General features: G+C 36.8%; 3 protein-coding genes across 5 annotated transcripts; 2 read left to right on the plus strand and 1 right to left on the minus strand.

Moving 5' to 3' along the window:
• The first annotated feature begins 286 nt into the window (after positions 1-286).
• On the plus strand, positions 287-1,989 carry LOC104902760 (induced stolen tip protein TUB8). Of its 2 annotated transcripts, XM_057391926.1 has the most exons (3): positions 287-442; positions 912-1,281; positions 1,399-1,989. In XM_057391926.1, the coding sequence occupies exons 1-3, from the start codon at positions 428-430 to the stop codon at positions 1,734-1,736; spliced, it is 723 nt and encodes a 240-aa protein (XP_057247909.1). In that variant the 5' UTR covers positions 287-427; the 3' UTR covers positions 1,737-1,989. The 2 variants fall into 2 exon arrangements, with proteins under 2 accessions (XP_057247909.1, XP_010688964.2); XM_010690662.3 differs by having other exon boundaries at positions 912-1,989.
• Positions 1,990-6,206: 4,217 nt separating this feature from the next.
• Positions 6,207-8,065, minus strand: LOC104902761 (probable F-box protein At3g22720; the record flags this gene model as incomplete). Its single annotated transcript, XM_010690664.4, has 1 exon — positions 6,207-8,065. A coding segment is annotated over one exon (1,239 nt), but the record flags the coding sequence as incomplete, so codon positions are not given.
• Positions 8,066-12,927: 4,862 nt separating this feature from the next.
• On the plus strand, positions 12,928-23,650 carry LOC104902762 (hypothetical protein). Of its 2 annotated transcripts, none has more exons than XM_010690666.4 (4): positions 12,928-13,200; positions 14,500-14,746; positions 21,536-21,596; positions 22,786-23,650. In XM_010690666.4, exons 2-4 carry the CDS (start codon positions 14,510-14,512, stop codon positions 23,391-23,393), a joined length of 906 nt encoding a protein of 301 aa, XP_010688968.2. In that variant the 5' UTR covers positions 12,928-13,200; positions 14,500-14,509; the 3' UTR covers positions 23,394-23,650. The 2 variants fall into 2 exon arrangements, with proteins under 2 accessions (XP_010688968.2, XP_010688967.2); XM_010690665.4 differs by having other exon boundaries at positions 14,505-14,746.
• Positions 23,651-23,660: the final 10 nt, after the last annotated feature.

Genomic DNA, 23,660 nt, shown 5'->3' on the forward strand with positions numbered 1-23,660 from the left:
CAATCAACTTTCCACTTTATCACCATATATTTGTGATATTACACTAAAAACTGTTATCACCTCCTAAACAGAACATTGGATTTAAATTAAACATTTTCCTACTCCATAAATGAACCTTGTGACATATTACGGTTATTTTTTTGACATACTCAAACTAGTAGCAGACATGCTAATTCTACCTGAAATTTTGTGCTAGCAATGCATTAAATCCCAAGATTATTCTCGTAAGCCCCCTAGACAACCTTCTATTGTGCTTTTGGTCCCACCTAACTCAACTTTCTAGATGCACTTCACCACTATAAATACTCTCTCCCATTGATCAATTTCCCATCACCTTTTGCAGCTTACTTCACTTACTTGCTTTCTTTTACCGCCCTTTTCCTTATTATCTCTCTTTCTCTAGTACCTTACTATTCCTTCAATATCCATGGCCACTGTTGAGGTAACAGAATTCAATCTCTTTATTATTCATTGTATTATCAACAAAAGCAGTGAATTAAGCAACAGAAGTTAGAGCAGTTGTTACTTCTATGTACCTCTTTTATCTGATTATCAAATTATGAGATTTTACATTTGAAAACACTTTTTAGAGTAAGGTTACATTTATCTTGATCTTATTATCATCTGTGGCAGGGGTTTACAGTTCTAGTCCTTTTATAATTGAATATTTTTAAGTTAACTCGTGCACAGGGAAGATTTAGAGAAAGTAACAGATGATCAGGGTTATTTGTGAATAGTGCATATTCACATATCATCTTTGATTATTTAGGACATGCTGGTTCATTTGACCCCAGTTGAAATTTGTTTTTTTTTTTTTTGAAAAGTTGATCATTTACTCACTAACGATATATAAAATTTTATCACGCACCCACTAATATATTGTTCTGGATCCGAATCTGCTCATGCTGCAGGTTGTGTCAGCTCAGAATGCACTGCAAGAGGAGAGAAGAGTGGAGGAAGTAGTGGTTCCTTCACTACCACAAGTGGAAGAGAAGGCACCAGTAGTAGCGGAGAAAGAGCAGCCTAAGGTGGAAGCTGTGGATGAGCAACCACCAGCGCCACCTGTAGCAGTAGAAGCTGAAAGCGCCCCAGTACAAGAGGAGGCCAAGGCTGTAGAAGAGCAAAAACCGGCAGCACCAGCAGCAGTCGAAGCTGAAAATACCCCAGTACAAGAGGAGGCAAAGGCTGAGGAAAAGGAAGAAGCAGCACCAGCAGCCGAAAATACCCCAGCACAAGAAGAGCCTAAAACTGATGAAGATCAGCAACCAACAGCAGAAGAACCTGCAGCAGAACACTCAGCAGCACCTGCAGAAGAACACTCAGCAGCACCTGCAGAAGAACACCAAGTTGCAGAACAACCAGCAGCACCTGTAGCAGAACACCCAGCAGCAGAACAACCAGCAGCACCTGCAGCAATTGATGGCGAAGATGCAGCCGTACTAAAGCAGGCTGAAACTAAGGATGACGACGATCAATCTGGAACCAAAGAGCTAGAGTTGGAGAACAAGAGTTCAGGTACTCCTGTGGAGGAGTCCTCGAAAGTCGCACCGGAGCCTGTGGTGGAGGAGACTGGAAAGGAAAGCAAGGAAGCAGAAGTCATCAAGGAGCCAAAGGAGGAAGTGATCGAAGAGGCTGAGGCTGGCAAAGTGAAAGTTGTCCCTACTGCTGCTGCTGCTGGACCTGCAGAACCAAAAGCAGAGGCTCAGGTTGCTGTTGTTGAGGCTGATGCTGCATGAGTGTGAAACTAATTTCCTAAGATCAAGCAATGCGTTATCTCTTTTGTTTACTTTGTCTGTTTATGTTGTGGAAGAATATGTTTAATTGGTCAGCTACATAGATCGGAGGCTGTGTTTTCAATGTGGTGTACTATCAGCTCATTTTGGTAGAATAAGGATGTAATGAATTACAACAGTATTAAGGCTTTTGTATGTTCGTCCAAGATGGGCAATGCTGGCTGCTAATAATAAGATATTTTATGTACTCTTATTGGTAATGGTGGGATCTTAAAATATTCGTATTAACATAAAAACTTTTATCAAAACGTAATTAGATAATTTGTGGTCAAAGACCATCTAAACTAGAGTTGGTAAATGGGTCATACCGTCGTCAACAAGTCGGCTCATTTAGAGTCGATAGGAAAATATTCCGATCAACTTTGTGTTTGGGTTGGGTTGGGTCGGGTCCATTTAGATTCCGATGTGTCCCGATTCCATGGAATTTCGGGTCGGGTACGGGTTTGATGACTCGGGTCAATATCGAGTTTGGTTAAAACATATCGGGTCAATTCAGGTGATATCGGCTTACTTTCGGTAACAAATAAATATAACACATACTAACTAGTATAAAGTAAGTCAAGTAACTAGTATAGTTCCATTTTCTTCAAAAAGTACCATTTTAAGTTCTTTTTACCTACGTTACTATTATGGATTGATGGCCTCACACAGACATGTGATATTTAGGCTTTGCTCTAAATAAAAAAGCTTTGAGGTTTCTCTATTTATTTCTATTTGGTTGTTTGAACTTAATTGTCAAGAAAGTTTAAGTTGAGTTTGTTAACGTCCGTGAACGATATTGCGTTGTTATTTTCGAGTTGGCTTTGGTCATATTTTCAGGTCACTTTGGGTCAGCTAGGTTTACTTTAGGTTTTTACGGATACAAGTTATATTCGGGTATATACTCATTTTCGTCAGGTTATTTAGGGTTTATGTTCAATATTGTTTTGTTGTTTTCGGGGGAAATATGAGTCTCGGGTCGGGTATGTTAAAGTCGAGTATCAATTGCGGGTCAATTTTGCCAATAAAGGTGGCAAACGGGTCGTACGGGTTGGGTGCGGGTATGATCATTTCGAGTCAAGTCATATTCTGGTCAACTTTGCGTCCGTGTTACGTTTGGTTTGGGTTGGGTCTGACTCGATCGATTCCATGAAATTTTGGGTCAGACACGGGTTTTTGCAGGTCAGCTTAAAAACAGGTTGGGTTGATTCGGTATGGTCAATTCGGGTAAAGTCGACTTACTTTTCATAACAAATAAACAACACACATACTAACCCGTATAAAGTAAGTTAAGTAACTAGAATTGTTCTAGTTTCTTTAAAAAAAAAAACCAAATTCAAGTTCTTTTATCTAAGTTAATATTTTGGAATGATGACATCAAATAGTTCTGTGATACTTAAACTTTGCTATAATCAAAAGCTTTTATGTTTTCTTCATTTATTTCTATTATTTGACTGTTGAACTTAATTGCGAGAAAGTTTAAGTTCAGTTTTTTAAATTTCCGCAAACAATATTTCATTGTTATTTTCGGGTCACTTCGAGTCGGGTAAATTTTGTTTGAGTTACTTTCATATACAGGTATTATTCGGTTCTAGATTATTGCAGGAGAAAATCAGGTAGCTCGATAGAGATGGGGCTTAGATCCCAAGTTTGGTGTTATTCGGTTCTAGATTATTGCAGGAGAAAATCAGGTAACTCTATAGAGATGGGGCTTAGATCCCAAGTTTGGTTAGACCATAGGTCACAAAGCCTAAGAGCATGTACAATGGGTTGGCTTTATGTTGGTCTAGCAAATAGTTTAACTAGTTTTACTTAGTTTTATCATTGGGGCACTTGACCATTTGGGTTAGTTGGTCTTGATTTCAGTTATCTCACTATCTCAACATTGAAAAATAATACTCCTCTACTTGCAACATAAATATAGGATACCAAAAGGAATAATAATATACAACAAACAATTGGTTACAATATTGACTAAAACGGTTAAGATGTGTTTTTTTTATCTATACGAGCCACGAAGGCATTACAAAGTACAAAGAAGGGGAGGGGTATTCGAACCTGTAACCTATCATTCACAACAAATCAATCTTAACCAATAAACCAAGACATCATTGGTAACAATTAAGATATGTAACTAGCTTACAAATGAAGTTTTACCCCTCTACTTCAATTCACAAACAAAAATGATTATGCAGACTGTAGAGCAACACGACTCACCAAAATTCATATACTTGAACATATCCTATATGTTTGACAACTGCAACGATAACATCAAAAATCTTTAAAATAAGATTAGAAAAAAAAGATAATCTTATTATCTTATATATGAACTTATTGATTTTTTTTTTTTGACAAGCGTGGAAAAAGTCTTAGTTGCTCTTTCTGGCTTTAGTAGCCATATCGTGCGCTTTAGAGACTTCATTTCTTTAACCATACGTACAACAAACAAAACCAAAACTATTAGCTATTGTTATGATGCTATCTGTAATATATTTAATCTCGAGGTCAGCTTTTCATCCATTCTTCAAGAACTTTAACTAGTTCTTGGCAGTCTGTTTTCATCGCAATTGATTTGGCTTTGTTTTCCCAGCTGTCAAGGCAATAAAGGATGGCATGAGCTTCAGTTTGGATGGGAGAAGTTGCAAGAGTTTTCATTGACTTGTGAACATTGGAGTTTCCTTCTTCAACCCAAGCTATCGCTACTCCCCAATCATTTTTATCTTTTGTCTTCTTCCAAGCTCCATCCACCTATACATAAATAAGTCTAGAATCTGTTACTGTGCCTTTGCTCCATGCTAAATCTTGTTCCGTTACAATTGTGTTCGTTTTCTTTCGATCAAAACTTCTGGCCTCCGCTCATCGAGAAAAACCTTCAAATCTTCACAACAGTACTCATAACTCTTTTTCGAAATGAATTTGATTTTTCTTTTTCCAAAATAAATATATAATCCATAACTGTAATCTTATATGCTTGATAGATAGGTAAAGATTGAGTGGAAATGTATTAAGGGGAAAATGATTAGCCAGTAATAGCTTATTAAATTGAGGAGAAATTGAAGCTAATTTTGCTATTGGTAGCTTCTTTTTTTTTTGACATCGAGAAAACGTGCATTGATGATAAAACAAAGTACAACCTATGACTAATACAACCACACAAAAAACAAAAGAAACCCTAAGGAGCTGTATGAGCACGTACACGTCCTAAAAAACATAAATAAGCAAAGCTGAAAATGAGTCGCCAATGAAGTAGTGCGCCGTTGGTCGATGAATGTGCTGGTGGAAGAAACACTCGGATGACTGATGGATGTGGTAGGAGAAGTAAATGTCGATCACGATATGGAAAATGAACCAATGGCAAGATTTGCATCTTGCCGCATGAGCTATCCCAACGAATTTCTAACACGTGGGATTCTGGGCTCATGAACTGTGGAAGAGTCACATTGCTAGGTGACTCATGACTCTCTCGCGAGAGTACGTCATGTTTCTCCTTAAAGTAGGAGAAACGGGGTGAGCTGAAAGCCACCAGAGGAAACAGGAGGGCCGCCTGCAGATTTTGATTTTTCAAGGCAAAGACCATGAAGATCATTGCCAAGCGAAAAGGAGAGCTAAACATGAAGAGCTCTCGAACACACCACCGGTTTGGAAAACCGAAAAAGTTAACGTGCAACCATGAATAACGAACATCGCCTCAACCATACTCACATTGCTCATCCATGTGATGTACTCAATCCTTCAAAAAACATTTCAAAGAAACTACATATGTAACTACTACAACCTTACACCACCATTCCTAATGCAACTGGCAAATAATTTTTAGAAGTCAGACCCAACAACAAACTAAATGCTGATCAAGACCTGACTAACACCAACTAAACTACTAAACATACAGACCGAGAAAAAAACCTCAAAAATTAAAACTAACACAACTAGGGGGGAAGGGGAAAGGGAAGCCCAACTACTGGGGGTAAGGGAAGGGGATTCCCGAACAAAACCAAACCACAACTAGGGAAGGGGGAGTCGACCGAAAACTTGAACAGGGGATGGGGTTACAGCGTGACTGAACCACGCGATCAGAAGGGGGGAAAGGGGAGGGGAAGCCCGACTAACTAAAATAGGGAAAGGGGAGGGGAGAACCGACGAAGGAGCAAGGCAGGGAGAAGAAACGACCGGCAAGGGAACAGCGGGAGGGCAACGCATACCTGATTGACGCGACTGGGGAGGGGGGAGGTGGAAGACCCTAACTGGCGGTGACATAGACCTACACACGGTGGCAACGAACCGATTATGCGAACGAAGGAAGCAAAAAACACGAGTGGGAAGAAGAAAAACCGGCGAGAAGGAAATTTGACGACGCTACTGACCTACGAAGATGAAGGCAACAAGCAGCAGGCTCACCGGCGACTTACAACCACCAGCGAGCCTGCTGCGGCGGATTTTGTGGAGGGAAAAGTTTCGTGGTTGGGGCAGAGAGAAGAGAGAGAGTTTTTAGGGTTTCGTGACAAGTTAGTTGTTTTATTCTTAAATGGGCGCCCAGTGGTAGCTTCTTAAGGATTGAGGAAAATTTATTTACAATGGCTATTAATTCAGAGAGGAAGGTGTGAAGGTGAACTAGAAACTTTGATTATTAGAGAAAATTAATTAGAAAATAAGATAATCAAGAATGAATATGAAAAGTTCCATTAATTTTATGGATTTCTAAGATAGCAATGGTAATTAGGATAATGGAAGATCAAAATTTCTAACTATGCAGCGTGAAAAACTTAACTGAAAAACAAGGAAAGTACAATAAATTTATTAAGAAAGAAAAAGAAAAAACAAGGGAGTTAATGAACAAGCCAATAGCAGGGCCCAAAAAAATTTGAATCCCTGTACTATGGGTCTATTTACACAGGTCCATAACCGGTCCTGAGAAGCATCATAAATAATAAAACTAAAATCTAGAAGTTTCAACCATCATAAAATAACAAATGCTAAAGTGACAATTTGACAAATATCATATCGTAATTATTTTATAGTCTTGAATTTCAAATGCAAAACAGACGATCAACATCCTGCTACTGGTTTTCGCCCCGTATTGAAACCAGGCTTTCCATGTAAGCGTAAACCCCCCGACAACAATGGTGCCTTGCAAATGAAAGATCCTTTAGTTCTGCTGCTTCAGGATCACATAACAGAAGTTTACCATCTGCACATTCTAATATAATCTTATTGTGCTTCCAATGACCAATTGCAATTCGAACATCTATATGAGTTTCGATAGTGAATTTCGCAGTCCAAAATCTTTCCTCGTTATTTAAAGTCCATACATCAAATGTTTTCGTTACATCATGAATTGTGAAAAATGCTAGGGAGTCATCATAAATCCCAAGGCTTACAGAGGCAGGATGTTCAAAGTTTGGTACACATAATTCTTGAAATGTATCAGTAGCCATGTCAAAAGATATGATTATGTAACTCTCATCGACATATGATCCCAACCAATAGTAGCATCCATTCACATATACATAACATGTATTCCATATAAGCTTGATATTTGGACCCAAATCACCACAAAATTTCCAAGAATCAGTCGCCAATGAGTAGACAAGGACTGATAAAGGATGTGGCATAATGTTACTATCCTCATCAGTTTCAACTATATTTTCTGGAAAACTTTTGATAACAATCGCCTTGAAATCATTTGTCACAGGATCTAATCCGAAACCATAAGCTGCATCGCGTTTAATGTAAGATGGGAAATTAGGTTTGGTTAATAGACAAGGTAAGACTTTGAGCTCATTAAGTGCAGGGTTCCACAGAGCACGTTCATCATTGTCATAATGATATAGGTAGTATATTCCATCACAAGGACCACATATATATGATCCATACATAGGCATCAAATAAAGTACTTCAGATGCCAAAACTTTTGGTGTAGTTTCATTTTCATCTAAAAACAACTCAAACAACTGAAGTTCGGCATGACTAACGTAATATTGAGTAAGAAGACAATGACGATGTTGATCACTGTTGTTTATATAGACGTAGTTTTTAAGATGCTTGGATATGAAAGCACGACTTAAAATAATAGCATACCAAGCTTTGCATACACACTTGTAATGCAACAAATCTGTCACTGGGAGCCAAGATAATATCTCAAATATCACACACTGAGGCAACTCGTGTCCATTCTCTACCGGAAACAATGACTTCTGTTTTGCTTTTATTTCTTCGGCTCTGGCGAATATAGGGAAAAAAATAACACAAGAATGCACACATAAGGTCACTTGATAGATGATCGTAAATGGCGGTAATGATCACGTAAACATAATTTTATGTAATTTGCAAAGAAACTTCCTTACTCATTATTATAGTAATGGAGTCAAACATGTGATTATTGGATAATATTATATGTAAAGGGATACTATTATAGTGTAAAGGGTAGAAGGGTACTTTCATAGTAATATGTCTGTATTATAAACGCTATATATATTGAATGTCAGGTTAACCTCAATTATTCCCACACTTGTACAGTGATCTTCTTCACAAATTTTCGATCACACTCAATACAACTAATTCTCATTACTATGAATAATGCCATGAGAGTTTTCTACAAAACTACGTAACATTCATTATATATCATCCCCGCAATTTATAATGACTTAACAATCTAGTCAAATGTTTTAAATTTGCAACTTTCACTATCTATATAAATTTGTCCATATTATAATATTAACATTAGGAATTAACAACTATCTAATTATTGAAAAAAAATCCCTCCATTCATTTGAAACTATATATGACACTTCCGTCTCGAATAAATTTTTATTTCAATAAATTTAATTATAAAATTAATATCAAATTGCACAAAAAATAACAACTTAAGTTTTAAATTCTGTTATGAGATCTACGTCATATCCTTAGCAATCACCAAATAAATGACTTCTTTTTATAGTGCTTGAGATAATCCATCCCAAACTTAGACTATGAAATTATTTTTTAAATTTTGTTGCCATGCAACATGCAAGTTTGGGTCGTAAATTTTTAAGCACACAAAATTTAAGAACATCAAGCCAAGGAAAAGAAATTACCTCTCTTCGTAAAGCCGACGGAAAGCCTGATTTGGGAAGTCCTTGTAACGTTGCAAGGAGAGGGCCATTGATGATTTGATATTATTGCGATGAAATAAAATTGCTTATTCAAAGTAAATAGAAATATAATTTTTATAACATCATGAAGGAAGAGTTGGAAAATATCGGCAGGAAAGCAGAACAAAGGTTGTGACTTGTGAGCAGAGGAAAGCACAAAAGCTGTGAGATTGAGATACCGAATCTTTATATTCTACATAGTTAATTCTATTTCATGTGCAATTCTACGTCAACCAAATGACTATCTAATAGTTTTAAATCTTATCTAAATCACATAATATAATCTAAATCTAAATTGATAAAAATACATCGATATAGTTTAGGATAAGAAGAAATATAGTCTGATTTACGATGAAAAACTTAAATATAGTAAATTGATTATAATTTTTAATATATATTTCGAAGTATAATTTTTGTACCATTAAAAAGTACTCTATATTAAAGTAATGCATAGAAGGAACATTAAATATGATATAACTTATTAAAGTAACTATTACAATTACAATCATGGATGTTTTCAACTCCAACTTTTCTACAAATCATGCTAGAATCAGAAAATATATGAGAAGTACCCATTTATAATAGATATGGGTAGCTATGCAAAACCAAATTTTAATCATGATCTTAGAAAATGTATGAGAAGTTGTCCAAACAAAAAAAGGAAGATGTATAAGAAGAAGTAAAAAACTTATATAGACCTGGTCACACTAAATTAGTGTGGACCAAATGCTAGTACATGTGATTTATGAAAAAAGTCATTATATATAAAAAAAATAGATATAAAAAAAGAGTAGATACAAATTGTAAAGGGTGATTATGTGAGAAAAAGGTTACTATGTCATAAAATGAGAATTTCATCATGGTAAACTAATGAAAAAAAGGGTGACTATATCCCAAAAAAATATTATCACTATGTTAGACAATAATAGATTACTAAACTTAAGATTTTAAAAGGTCACTATATAATAAAAGAGTCACTATGTTTTAAAGATGACTTTTGGTCTGCGATAAGATTAATGTGTAAAAAGTCCATGCAAGACTAACTCTAAGAAGGAATATCAACTATATATACTAATAAACTTAGAAAAGTTTGTGTACTTGTGAAACAGCTCGTATGAATACATGTGGTTATTTTTGTGAATAATTGGGATTACTCATATGATTAAATGAGGTTAAATGAGATTATCGGAATTAATAAATGAAGATTTATTTTTTATTTTTTGATCCATTTGAGTCACGAAGTTTTATTTATGATTAAATGGGATTACTCATAAGATTAAACTACGTAATGACACATATGATTATACGAGTTTACTCATAGGATTGACAAGGTTACTCTAAAAACTAAATAAGGTTACTCCAAATAATAAATGGGATTACTCATAAAATATTTTAAGGTTATGCATAACATTAAAAAGGGTTACACTTATAAACAAAATGGGTTACTTTTATAAACAAAGTGAAAATCTAATCAATTCACTCTTTTTTTTTTTTTTAAAGAAAATCAATTCACTCTTTATGAATGAACGACGATAATCATACGAATACAACAGTCACTTTTGTGAACAATTGAGAATACTCGTATGTTTAAATTATGTTACTAATATTAACAAATTAAATGAGGTTTTAAAGAATTTCTCAAAGACTCAAACTTGGTTTTCTGTGACAACCAATCAGTGTCACTATTTCTCTCTATTTATGTGTATATGTTTACAAGGTTTATCAACCTACCTTTCTTGATGCGGCATTGCACTATTAATTACATTAATATATATATATATATATATATATATATATATATATATATATATATATATATATATATATATATATATCGTAGGACACAAGAAATACCCTAGGATTATGTGTACAAAACTCACAAAATAAGGGACACCTATACAAATCAACCTAGGGACTATAAAACAGCTGTATAAAGCTGACTAGGCTATATATTAGAATGCTCGATATCCCCCTCTCAAGGTGGAGCAGTGGTCACAATGCCAACTTGAAGGCTAGGTGATTATGTTGTTGAGCACTTAGAGATTTAGTCATAAAGTCAGCAAGTTAGAGGAAGGACTTGATGTGCAGCACCTTTAACAAACCATCCTGAATGTGATCCCTGTCATAGTGACAGTCAACATTCAAGTGCTTATATAATTCGTTTATGAAAAATAGGATTATAGGCCACATGATTTGCAGACTTGTTGTCACAAAATAAATCGATGGGACTTGCTGTGTCAGAAGAAGAATAGCTATAATAATGATTCGGTATACTCTAAAGAAACCTTTGGTACTATATGGGTAATCCTAATCTTCAAGTATCCCATGGATCCAGACAATCTCACTTGTAGTTTGTGACATGCATCTATATTATGCTTCAGTAGATGACTTTGACACAATATTTTGCTTCTTTATTTTCCAAGAAACAAGAGAGTTTCCTAAAAGAATGCAATATCCTGTAAGTGATCTTGCACTAAATGCACAACTTCCCTAATTTGAATCACAAAAAGCTGTGAGAGTGAGAGAATCAGCAGGGTAATATAACCCTCAATCAAGGGTGCCAGCAAGGTATTTTACCACATGAATTGTTGCTTGCAAATGTGGCTTTCTAGGTGCATTCATGTATTGACTAAGCTGTCGGACACTATAAGGGATATCGAGCCTAGTAAGGTTTAAATAGAGAAGCTTTCCCACAATTCTTCTGTATATTTTTGGGTCTTCTAACAACTCTCCTTTCTCAATACAAAGCTTAATCCTTGGTAAAGAGAAATTTTGTGTGCTTGCATTCTTCCATACCAGTGGACTAAAGAATGTCCAAAATGAACTTTCTTTGATTGAGTAGGATCCCTGTCATACTCCTTGCACTTAGATCCCCAATAAATATAAGATCTCCCCAAGGTATTTCACACAAAATGCTTCATCTAGATCCCCAATAAATATAGTGTTATATACTGTTGGGGCTATATGATGTCAAATTCAACTAACGAAAGCTTCTTGATAAAGTATGTTATTCATCCCATTTAGATTATGTTTGATTTACTTGGTAAATAGTAGGGTCATGGTGAATGCAAATATCTAATTAGTTAGCCATCAATTATTGAAATAAGGTCATTAGGTACAATTTGTCAAAGTTGAAAGTCACTTTGTATAATATATTTTTTATCCTGCTACCATATAGAAAAATTGAGAGTTAGAGTCCACCATGTAAAATTTCCCAAAAATTTATATTTTTACACGCATCACGTGATAACTTTCTCATAATTTAATCTTGAAGATAAGCATCGATACTTAGGTGTTGTTTGGTTGGAAGCTATTTCCCTTGGAAATACAAATTCCTAGGAAATACATTATGGGTGTTGTGTTTGGTTGGAGGGAAATGGGAGAAGCATAGGAAATACAAATTCCAAGGAAAATAGAATTTACCATGAAACATGGGAAATCACTCACCAAGCCCCCCCTTGGTGAGTAATTTCCTAGGAAATGCAATTTCCTATGGTGTCAACCAAACAATTTTGTCTAATTCCTAGGAAATTAACAAGGGAAAGAATTTCCCATGAAATGAAAATTCCCATGGGAAATTACTTCCCATGTGAACCAAACGAGGCCTTTGGCTATGTTTAGTTCACCTGAAATTTTCTGATTTGAACTTATCTGATCTGATCTGAACTTATTTTTTCTGATCTGATCTGATCTGAACTTATTTTTTCTGAACTGATCTGATTACAAGATCTTATCTTTTTGATTTCTCTCAATATATAAGAAAAAATATAGTCATGTGGGGTCTTGTTTGATTCCTCTCAATGAGTACTTTATTAATATTCAATTATTATAATTTTTACTAATATATAATGAAATATATCTAATAGTAAAAATGAGTTTTAAAAACTGACTGATCTGATCTGATCTGATCTGAACTTATTTTTTCTGATCTGATCTGATCTGATCAGATTAGATCTGAAATAAGCAAAAATAAGGTGAACTGAACATAGCCTTATACTACTATATATTTTTTTTAGTTGGACTCATTTCTTATTGTTTGCCCCATTTTGCCTTCTCGGAGTCAAACTTTCGCAACTTTGGCCCTAAATTCACATAACATCATAACGCCATTAACCACGTAGCACCTGAACCTCAAATTCAGTCTATTCCACAAATCCACACCATGCCTGAGCTCAGACTCAGAGAGTGAATCCCGCAAAACCCTATTTCATTCACTAATTCCATTATTTTTGCCGATTCCGATTCCGATTTCATTTTTTTGTCTTCTTTACAAAGCTTCCCAAATTCTTCTGTGATTTCAGGTTTTACTTCTCATTCTGTAAATTTGATTTTTCTATTCAATTCTATCAGTTTCTTGTAATTACCACGTCTACTTGTTTGTATCAAGTAAATTCAATTGTGTTTTAATATCAATTAAACTCGTTGATTATTGCGTCACAGCTTGTAATTTTGAGAGGGTTTAATTGTTCATTTGAAATTTGGAGTTAGATTATACATTAATTAAATTACTTAGAATTAATAGTTGATGTTCTGAATGGGTGTCTCTTTGATGTCCGTTTATTTTACCCGTTTATTGTACTTTGTTTGCTTCTAGGGTTTAAGGAAAGGAACTTGTGTATACCATTAGGTTTCGACAACGGTGTCGTATCATAATTCCCAGAAATTATATGTTGTTCAATTAGTGTTTGGATTGATATCGTGACAAACTTCGTCATGTTAATATTAGATTGATATAATTTTTACGTGCCCGGAAAGTTGTTTTAGATTGACTAATGTTTGGGCTTAGTTTGGCGTAAAATCTTTGTTTCCAAATGCTTAGGTTCGGGTGTCTCTGTAATAAACCTCCCTTTCCCAGGGAAATGCTTAGGTTCGGGTGTCTCTGTAATAAACCGAGAGAGTTGTTGGCTGATTAGTGGCGGGAGATTGGAGAGCTATAATAATTTCAATTATTACTCCTTTTGGCCCTTAATCGAATTGTCGAGTTGGAAAAGAAAATTAGATGAGGAACTCTCTCGGTAGTAGTGTCTTTGTCGCTCCTCTTTTACGGACTTGTTGATTTCAGCTTGTTGTGTAACAATATTTTGATAGTTAACATGTCAAGAATGGGAACTTAGATATATGTTGCTGTCTCTGTCTATTATTATCCGGCTTGCATTTATACTATATGACTGGTTGAAGAAGATAATGTGGCATCCTCATAAAGTTGCTGGACCTAATGTGCCCCTAATGGATGATCACGGGAGACAACCTCTATGCTGATTGGAAAATTTGCTTAAGTCTCCTGTTTTTGTGGCAGATAGGAGCTGGTTGCTCTTTTAGAGGAACAAGTTTGATGTTTTGTTGTCATTCCATTTTTGCACTAGAATTGTCTTTTGGTATGTCTTTAGCTTATGTAACTATATTTGCAATTCTGTTTTCTGGTGGTGGTGGTGAATGGTGATGGTGCTGTGCCTTGAGAATTTATTGTTCATCAGAACAGCTAAGCATTAGTTCCTATAAATTTGGACTGGTTTAATTAGCAGAATGAAATTTTATTTTTTTTGTTGTTATAAAAAGTTGGTCTTTATGTCAGATTAGTTCTGAGTCTAAAAGTTTGATAGCACAGGAAAAATGCCGACTGAGAGAAGTCCCAACAGGCTTAATTCAGACAGTGGAGATAAGAAGGGAGATAAAAAGCATAGACAGCGACTTCAAGATGCTTTACCTCTTGAACTTCCACCAGCTTCTGATACTAAGCTAGAGATTAAAGATGCAAGCTACATGTTGGATGGCAAGACTAATGGCCAAGGTGAAACAATCAATCAATCTGATCCAACGGCAGTCCCTCATTCTGAAAATTTCTTTCAGGTTTTTTTGGTTACTTTTATTTTTTCTATTATCTACTTTTTGTTTGCTGTCGTTCATTTCTGCTATGATTTTATATGTATGAGTTTTATCTATATGGTCTATGCTTGGTTATCTCAAGCTTTCAGTTATTTACTTTCCAGTTTCCACTTGTCTACTGCCTTTATAGCTCTAAAGGCTAGACACCCATGTGTTTTATGATTAAAAAGTCATATGTCCATTCATCATGAAAAGGTTGAAATGCTTTCTTCCAAATCTCTATTATGTAAGGGAAAAGGAGAAGACTTGCTCACTCTAAATTACAAGTATATCCTGAAATAAAAAACAATCAAACTCATCTTTACCAATTTTTAACAAAACAAAAAAAAAAAAAAAACAAGGCCAAATTACACGATAGTTCTATTAAATCTCAAGACATTTTCTCAACTTCATAAACTTTTTTTTTTTTTTTGTCAAAAACAAGGATTTGGATAGATGTAATTATGCAGTTTGACTTTCTATTTGTATTTGCACGTAGCACGTGCATGTAAGACTAGTTATTATGATATTGAAAGAATGGTATCTGATTTCTTCATTGGACCATCAATAAGAATCTTCCTTCCTTATTCTTCTCCCTTCTGAAAAATTCTTACAATTATTTTTCTTTGATGTTAGCATTACCATGTTGGCATGTAATCAGGAATGGAACACTTTTCCTGCTGCTGAGGTCTAGAATGAGTCACCTTTCGTTTTAGTGAGATACTATGCTTGCAATCTTAGGGGTTCCTCGGGACTGAACTCTATGACTTGATGGTTTACAATAATAGTGGAGCTAACTTTTGGCCTCTTCCTTATGCCTCCTTTTACCTTCCTTTTATCTTTTGTGGTGAATGCCTTGGTTATAAGGTAAAGTTGGATGTATTTGTTGGTTTGCCAACTTAGTTTCTGTTTCGGTTAAGAAGGCTGTCACGTTCAGGGTGTGCCTGCCTCCAGGAAGGGAATGGATGTTTATTAGCATGATTGAGGAAGCAACTAGGCGGTACATATAAATTTTTGCAAGGGCTAATGAGTGGCAGAAATGGGGAGAATATATAAAGGTATGATGATTGTATATGAGCTTACTCCACTTTATGCTGGTTCTAGGTTGTTATAACGGACGTGAGAGAGAAACAAATATTGAATGCAAAAATAAAGAAAACAGACAACATATTTACGTAGTTCACCAATTTGGCTACGTCCACGGCAGAGAGAGAGAATATTTTATTGATATGAGGAAAAACAGATTACAGAGATAATAGAGTATTTTTCGTAGTCTAAAAACTAGGTAAAAATAACCTATTTATACTCAGCGGTCAAAACCGCGTTTTTCGCAAAAAACGCCGACCCGCCCGACCGGGCGGAATTGCGTTCCTCCAGATTGCTTATGCCCCCGACCGGGCGAGGTCCGCCCGACCTGCTCGGGCGATGCGCAACTCTTGCGTCTCTTACGCATTTTGTCGAACACCTTTCAAGCATAACTCGTTCAAGGCATATATTCTTACAAATATCCACCTTGACTTGAATCCTCTCACAATAACCAGAAAACCAGATGCATTGATCACAACTCCCAGAATCTTCCAACACCAGATTTGTCCCAAAAGACAACCAGAATAAATTAGTCCCAAAGGACCCCAGAATTGCCCGAGAGGGCAACTAACAATCACGAACATTGAGTAAGTCTAGACAATGCTGAAACTTACTCTGCGGAACCGGCTTGGTGAACATATCAGTAGGATTGTCAGCCGTTCCTACTTTCTTCACCTTAATCCTAGTCTCACTCCTCATAAAATGATATCTCACATCAATATGTTTAGTCCTCTCACGATAGACTTGATCCTTAGCTAAGCATATTGCACTCAGATTGTCACAATACACAGTAGCCTGATCGTGATGTAACCGGAGATCACTAAGTAGTTCCTTTAGCCATATTCCCTCGTTAGCAGCGGCTGTCAACGTCATGTACTCTGCTTCGGTAGTAGACAAAGTAACTGTAGCCTGTAAAGTTGCCTTCCAACTAACGACAGATCCACCAAGAGTAAAAACGTAATCAGTCATTGACCTCCTACTGTCAACATCTCCAACATAATTAGAATCAGAATAACCAGTGACTAAACACTGAGTATCATTCCCATAGATGAGATTAACGTCAGATGTACCTCTTAGGTACTGGAAAATCCTCTTGACTGCCTGCCAGTGCTCCTTACCAGGGTCATCCGTGAACCTACTAACATCACTAATTGCATGTGCAAGATCCGGCCTAGTGCAAACCATAACGTACATCAAACTTCCTACTGCACTAGCATAAGGAACCAGACTCATGTACTCCTTCTCCTCAGCAGTTTTGGGTGCAAAAGCAACAGACAAGTGATTATTGAAGCACTTGGAGTGTCTATAGGATTAGCTGTTGTCATGCCAAACCCTGACAGAATCTTTTGAATATAACCTTTTTTGTGACAAGAAAAGTTTCTTCTGACCTCTTTCCCTATAGATTTCTATCCCCAAAATATTCTTTGCAGCACGCAAATCTTTCATCTCAAACTCAGCACCGACAAGACCCTTCAACCTCTGAATATCAAACTTAGCCTTTGCACTTATAAGCATATCAATTACATACAAAACCAGATATATGAAAGAACCATCACCCAACTTACTATGGTACACACAACAATCATACTCACTTCTGTTGTAGCCCAACTCAATCATGTAGCTGCCAAACCTCTTATACCACTGCCTAGGAGACTGCTTTAGTCCATACAAGGACTTCTTCAATCTGCAAACGTAGTCTTCTTTTCCCGGAACTTGGAACCCATCTGGTTGTGTCATATAAATCTCCTCTTCCAACTCCCCATGTAGGATAGCTGTTTTTACATCTAGTTGCTCAAGTTCAAGATCTTGATGTGCAACTATTGCTAGTAGCACCCTGATGGAATATGTCTGACTACTGGTGAGAAAATCTCATTATAATCTACTCCTTTTTGTGTGAACCATCTTGCAACAACCTGAGCTTTATACTTGACCCCCTCAGTTGGTGAAGACCCTTCCTTCTTCTTGAAAACCCATTTACATGTTACAATTTTCCTCTTCTTAGGACGTTTGACCAACTCCCAGATTCTTATCTAGAGACTCCATCTTATCCCCCATTGCAGCAAGCCATAGAGTAGACTCACTTCCAGAAACAGCTTCTTTATAGTTGAATGGCTCATTATTTTCAACCTCCACCTCCTAAAGTGCATCGGCCAGACGGCCACCATGTCTTCAAAACCATACCTCTTTGGAGGCCCCACACAAACTCTTCAAGCTCTATCAAGTGCTATGCTTGGTTGATGTATTTCAGATGACTGATAGCTAGAAGACTCTTCTTGAGTGACACCATGTTGATCTTCTCCACCTTGGTGCTGTGATTCACTCTCAGCCTGAGTGCCTTGCAGCTCCACCTGTCTATCAACATCACTACTAACGGACACCACAAGAGACTTCACAGGAGAGTTAAACATAGAATTTTCATCGAATATTACATTTCTACTAAGTATGACACGATTTTCAGAAGGTGACCATACGCTATAACCCTTAACTCCACTCCCCAAACCCACAAATATACCCTTCTTAGCTCTAGGTTCTATTTTTCCCTCATTTACATGATAATAGACAATAGAACCAAAAACTCTAAACAGAGAATAATCTGCAGGCTTACCAGGCCACACCTCATAAGGTGTTTTACAGTCAATACCTGTATGGGGTCCACGGTTGATCAGATAGCAAGCTGTACTTACAGCTTCTGCCCAGAACCTCCTAGCCATCCCAACATTTGAGAGCATGCACCTTGCTCTCTCCAAAAGTGTCTGATTCATGTGTTCTGCAACTCCATTTTGTTGTGGCGTATTCCTAACAGTATGATGGCGAGCAATCCCTTCATTTTTGCAGAACTCATCGAACTCAGACCAACAAAACTCCATACCATTATCAATACGCAGCCTTTTGACCTTTCTTTCAACTTGATTTTCCACTAAAACCTTCCACTGTTTGAAATTCCTGAAAGCCTCACTTTTATGCTTCATCATAATCACCCAAGTCATTCTTGAATAATCATCGATCATTGACAAAATACCTGTGACCTCCAATGGATGCAACTCGAGAAGATCCCCAACAATCAGAATGGATATAATCAAGAAAACCTTTAGTTGTATGAACTGCCTTTGGAAACTTGCTGCGATGAAGCTTCCTAAACACACAATATTCACAAAACTCTAGATTCTGCACCTTTTGCCCACATAAAAGATCTGTCTTTGACAGAATTTGCATCCCTCTTTCACCCATGTGCCCAAGTCTCATATGCCACAACTTGGTCAACTCCTCCTTGTGAATCTCAGATGATGCAATAGCAGCAGAACCTGTCACAGTAGACCCCTGAAGAATATATAAGGTACAAACTTTAATACCTTTCAAACCACCTTTGAACTTTAGACGCTCATAACTCTACCTTCACCTTGAAAACTGAAACCCTTGCTATCTAGAAGACTCAAAGATATCAGATTCTTTGTCATTAATGGAACATGCCTAACTTCGTTCAAGGTACATAATGTACTATCATGGGTACTCACCCTGATAGAGCCTATTCCAACTACTTTGCGGGGAGCACTGTTGGTCATAGAAACATTGCCTCCATCTATCTGCTTGTAAGTCGAAAACCACTCCCTGCATGGACTAATATGATACGATGCCCGAATCAAGAACCAACATCCCTACAATGTGACTTGCTATTAACTACTAGGGCCAGATCTTCCTCAAAATCACCTCCAGTTTCTGCCAGAGCAGCAGAAATTTCATTTTTATCCTGCTGTTTCTTTTTCATAGGACATTCATTTTTCCAGTGTCCCTTCTCCTTACAGTAATTACAGATATCAGTAGTTTTAGGACCTTTCGAATTCGAATTTTTAAAGTTCGTCTTCTTTTTACCAGATTTCTTTTGTCCCTTTCCCCATGTAACTACTAATCCAGATGCCTGATTCTCTGTACTAGAACCAGAAGCCTGATGACGGACCTCTCTAGTATGGAGAGCATATCTCACTTCTTCTAACGACAGACGATATTTCCCAACAATAAAAGAATCCACAGAATTCTCATATGATACAGGTAAAGATACCAACAATATTAAAGCAGCATCCTCATCATCTATTTTTACATCATTATTTTGCAGATCTAGCAAGATAGTATTTAATTTATCGAAGTGATCTCTTAGAGACGTACCTTCTTGCATACGCAGGCTGAACAGACGTTGCTTCAAAAGCAACTTGTTGGTTAGAGATTTCGTCATGTATAAACTCTCTAACTTCAACCACAGACCAGCAACAGTTTCCTACTCTGCACCAGCAACAGTTTCCTACTCCGCAACTTCAGTAATTATTTCGTCAAACAGACACAACATAATTGTTGAATGCGCCTTTTCCTCCCGAATTTCCATATAAGCGATGTCTGAATCCGTTGCCTTCTTTGCCAACGGTGCCCACAACCCCTGTTGTTTCAGTAAAGCCCGCATCTTGATTTGCCACAGACTAAAACTATTCCTCCTAGTAAATTTATTAATTTTGACATTCATCCCAGACATCTTTCTCACACAGATCGAACACCAAATCTCTTGATACCAATTTGTTATAACTGACGTGAGAGAGAAACAAATACTGAATGCAAAAATAAAGAAAACAGACAACAGATTTACGTGGTTCACTAATTTCGCTACGTCCACGGCAGAGAGAGAGAGTATTTTATTGATATGAGGAAAAACAAATTACAGAGAGAATAGAGTATTTTTCGTAGTCTAAAAACTAGGTAAAAATAACCTATTTATACTCAGCGGTCAAAACCGCGTTTTCCGCAAAAAACGCCGACCCGTCCGATCGGGCGGAACTTAATTCTCCAGATGTGCTTGCGTGCCCGACCGGGCGGAATTGCGTTCCTCCATATTGCTTGCGCCCCCGACCGGGCGAGGTCCGCCCGACCTTCCCGGGCGAGGCGCAGCTCTTGCGTTTCTTACGCATTTTGTCGAACACCTTTCAAGCATAACTCATTCAAGGCATATTCTTACATAGGTGGATCAGGAGATGAAGTCTGCAATTATGATTGTATCTCATGGTGAAGTTACGGTTCACTAACATAGAGAGGGGTGATCTCTCAAGGATATTGAGTTCGGCAAATTACAAACGCTTTATGACATAAATTATAATCATAAATTTTGTCAGAATACAAGTCTGTTCTCCTTTCTTTACTTAGAAGGGTTGACCAATTTGCTTAAAACTCGTTTAGGTTCTATGTATTTAGGGACCTGAAAATGTTGGGAGACAAAAGAAAGGTAAATTGAGAGTTTTCAGGAGCAGATGCAATGTAAACATTGTGTATAATTGCCTTCATATTTTCTTTCGAGCACATTTAGCTTGTTCTGTCTAGAGCATGTGTTTGTGTCCTATCTCAGTAGTTTCTTGTGTAATTATACATATTATGTTTTTTCTTTCGCCGCCAACTAATGTGTTTTGACTATGTGCCTGCACTTGTTATAATCTTATCCAACCATAACTTTGCATGGAGAACAAAATGTCTGCCTTATTCTGAATGTGCTATTTGTTCAGATAGACATAACTTTGAATTTGACCTTTTGGTGGTTATTCAGTGTTTGCAAATCCATTTACTGGGCTGAACTAGCAGGATTCTGGTTCGTCCCATGACTTTGAGTGATCCTGTGTGAGTGTAACTATATTAGGCTTGCCTGTTCATGTCTTGTAACAGCATGATGACCGTCGAACTGCTGCCCGTGATGGCAGACGCTCTGGACGCAGATTGACTTCTGGTGTGTTTCTTTGTTTGTTTGTTTGTCTCTTTAACTTTTGGTTGCCGTTCCTGTTTATCTTTTAATTGCAGTTGCAATATTGATGCGTTTCCCTTTTAAATTTAGCTTGCCTTTGCAGATGCATGTATTTAAGCTTCACTGTGCTAATTGGTTTTCCATTGCATTGTGTTAAAGCTATGATGTGGCACTTTGACTAGGCTGCGATCATAACACTGGCATATCGTTTTCTATTTTATCCCTTTCCCCCTCTCCTTTTTGTTTAGACATTATTTCTAATGGCTTAATTACTCAGCAAATAGAATACAGAAATTTAGGAAGGAGTCGAGGGGTTTTGGTACAAATGAAGCTGTTTGTAAGTCAAAGTTGGACACTTACCCAATACAGTATCTAATAAGACGTATAGACATAGCATAAGCAGCTCGTTCAATCACAAACTAAGGGCTTGTTGAGGATCATCGTCAGTTTTTGATTTTATGAATGTAAATGGCATATGATATAAGAGGTATAATAAACTGAAAATTAGTCATATTTATATTAAACATGTGAATTATCTGACAAGAACAGGCTGCTATAGGCCCATTCAGAGCAGTTTTTGCAGTTTTTGATTGTATGAATGTAAAAGCTATATGATATAAGGGGGTATAATGAACTTAAAATTAGTCATATTTGTCCTAAATGGCTAAACATGTCAATTTCAAAATTGACGATAATAAACCAGAAATTATATTTTCTGGTTTCCATATTTTTGTTTTTAGTTTTTAATAAAAATGAAAACCAAAAACAAAAACAATAACAAACAAGACCTACATTTTCTTCTTTCCATCTTTTTGATTTTAGTTTCAAAAAAACTGAACGTTGGAAACAAAAAAGGATAATGAACAGGCCATAAAGGTCTAAACTGTTAACTTGGGAGAGTCATAATGGCAAATTGGCAATATACTGCTTCCTCTTATTCCATTGGTATGTTATTCTTTGTAAGCACGATAATGATTTGGTATCAGTAGGATCTACAGCTTATCAATTAGCATTGTCCTTTGCTTATAGGCAAGTTTTTCGTGTTTTTCTCACTAGACACCAATGAATTCGATGTCTGGAAACTCTTTATTTTTTCAGTGATACTTTAATGATTGTTATGCATTTAAATTTGTTATTAACTGAGCTTTTCCTTTATGATCTCTATTTTGCGCAGAACGTGGATTGTGGAAAGATTCCAAAGACGAAGAGCGTACAACACATAGAACAGCATATTCTGATCCCAAAGAGAGGGAGGAAAAATCCCGACGTCAAGGTGGTGATAATCATATCTGGCGACATGATAGATTCAATGACGCGGAGGCTGATGCACATCCACTGACTAAAAAGAGACGTCCCTTTAGAGAGGAGAAACTTCCTATGCAGTCTGAGAATGTGGAGAAGGCTGCTCCAGAACATAGTAAGGTAGCCCATCCTGCTAGCTCTACTGTGAGAACTGGAAGATGGGAAGAAAGAGCTCGTGATCATCGACCTCTGGAAAGAAATGAACAAGATAGATCACGTATAAGGGAGAGATCATTTTCAGTCCGGGGACGAGCAGAAAATTCTGGCTTTTCTTCCAGAGACAGGTTTAATGGTGCTGATAATGATGGAAAATACAAAGTGAGGGATAAATTTGGAGGAAGACAAGGGTATCGGCCGAATGGTACTGGTACCCGGGCTGAAAAGTGGAAGCATGACATGTTCGATGAGGCTAATAGAAGTCCAACCTCTAAAAACGACGAAGATCCAGTAGCAAAGGTGGAAGCTTTACTTGCTTTGTAGATTGGCAAAGATTTGGAAGCCTTGGAGTCTATTGTTGTTTGCTCTATTGTGAGGGTTTGTTGTGAATTTGCAAGATAATACGTCTGGGGACTGCTTCCAGTTCGTAATGGTAAACGTTAAAAACCTTTTAGGGAGCTGTTAGGACTTTGTTTGATTATTGAAGAGTCTGCAAGTAAAATGCTGGAGTATTGTTGATCTACCATTTCTCTCATTACAATGACGATTCTTAATTGAAAAAAAAATTATTTTCATCTGCACCATTGATCA

The sequence above is a fragment of the Beta vulgaris genome, chromosome 9 (genome assembly GCF_026745355.1).
Source record: "Beta vulgaris subsp. vulgaris cultivar EL10 chromosome 9, EL10.2, whole genome shotgun sequence".
NCBI lineage: Eukaryota > Viridiplantae > Streptophyta > Magnoliopsida > Caryophyllales > Amaranthaceae > Beta > Beta vulgaris.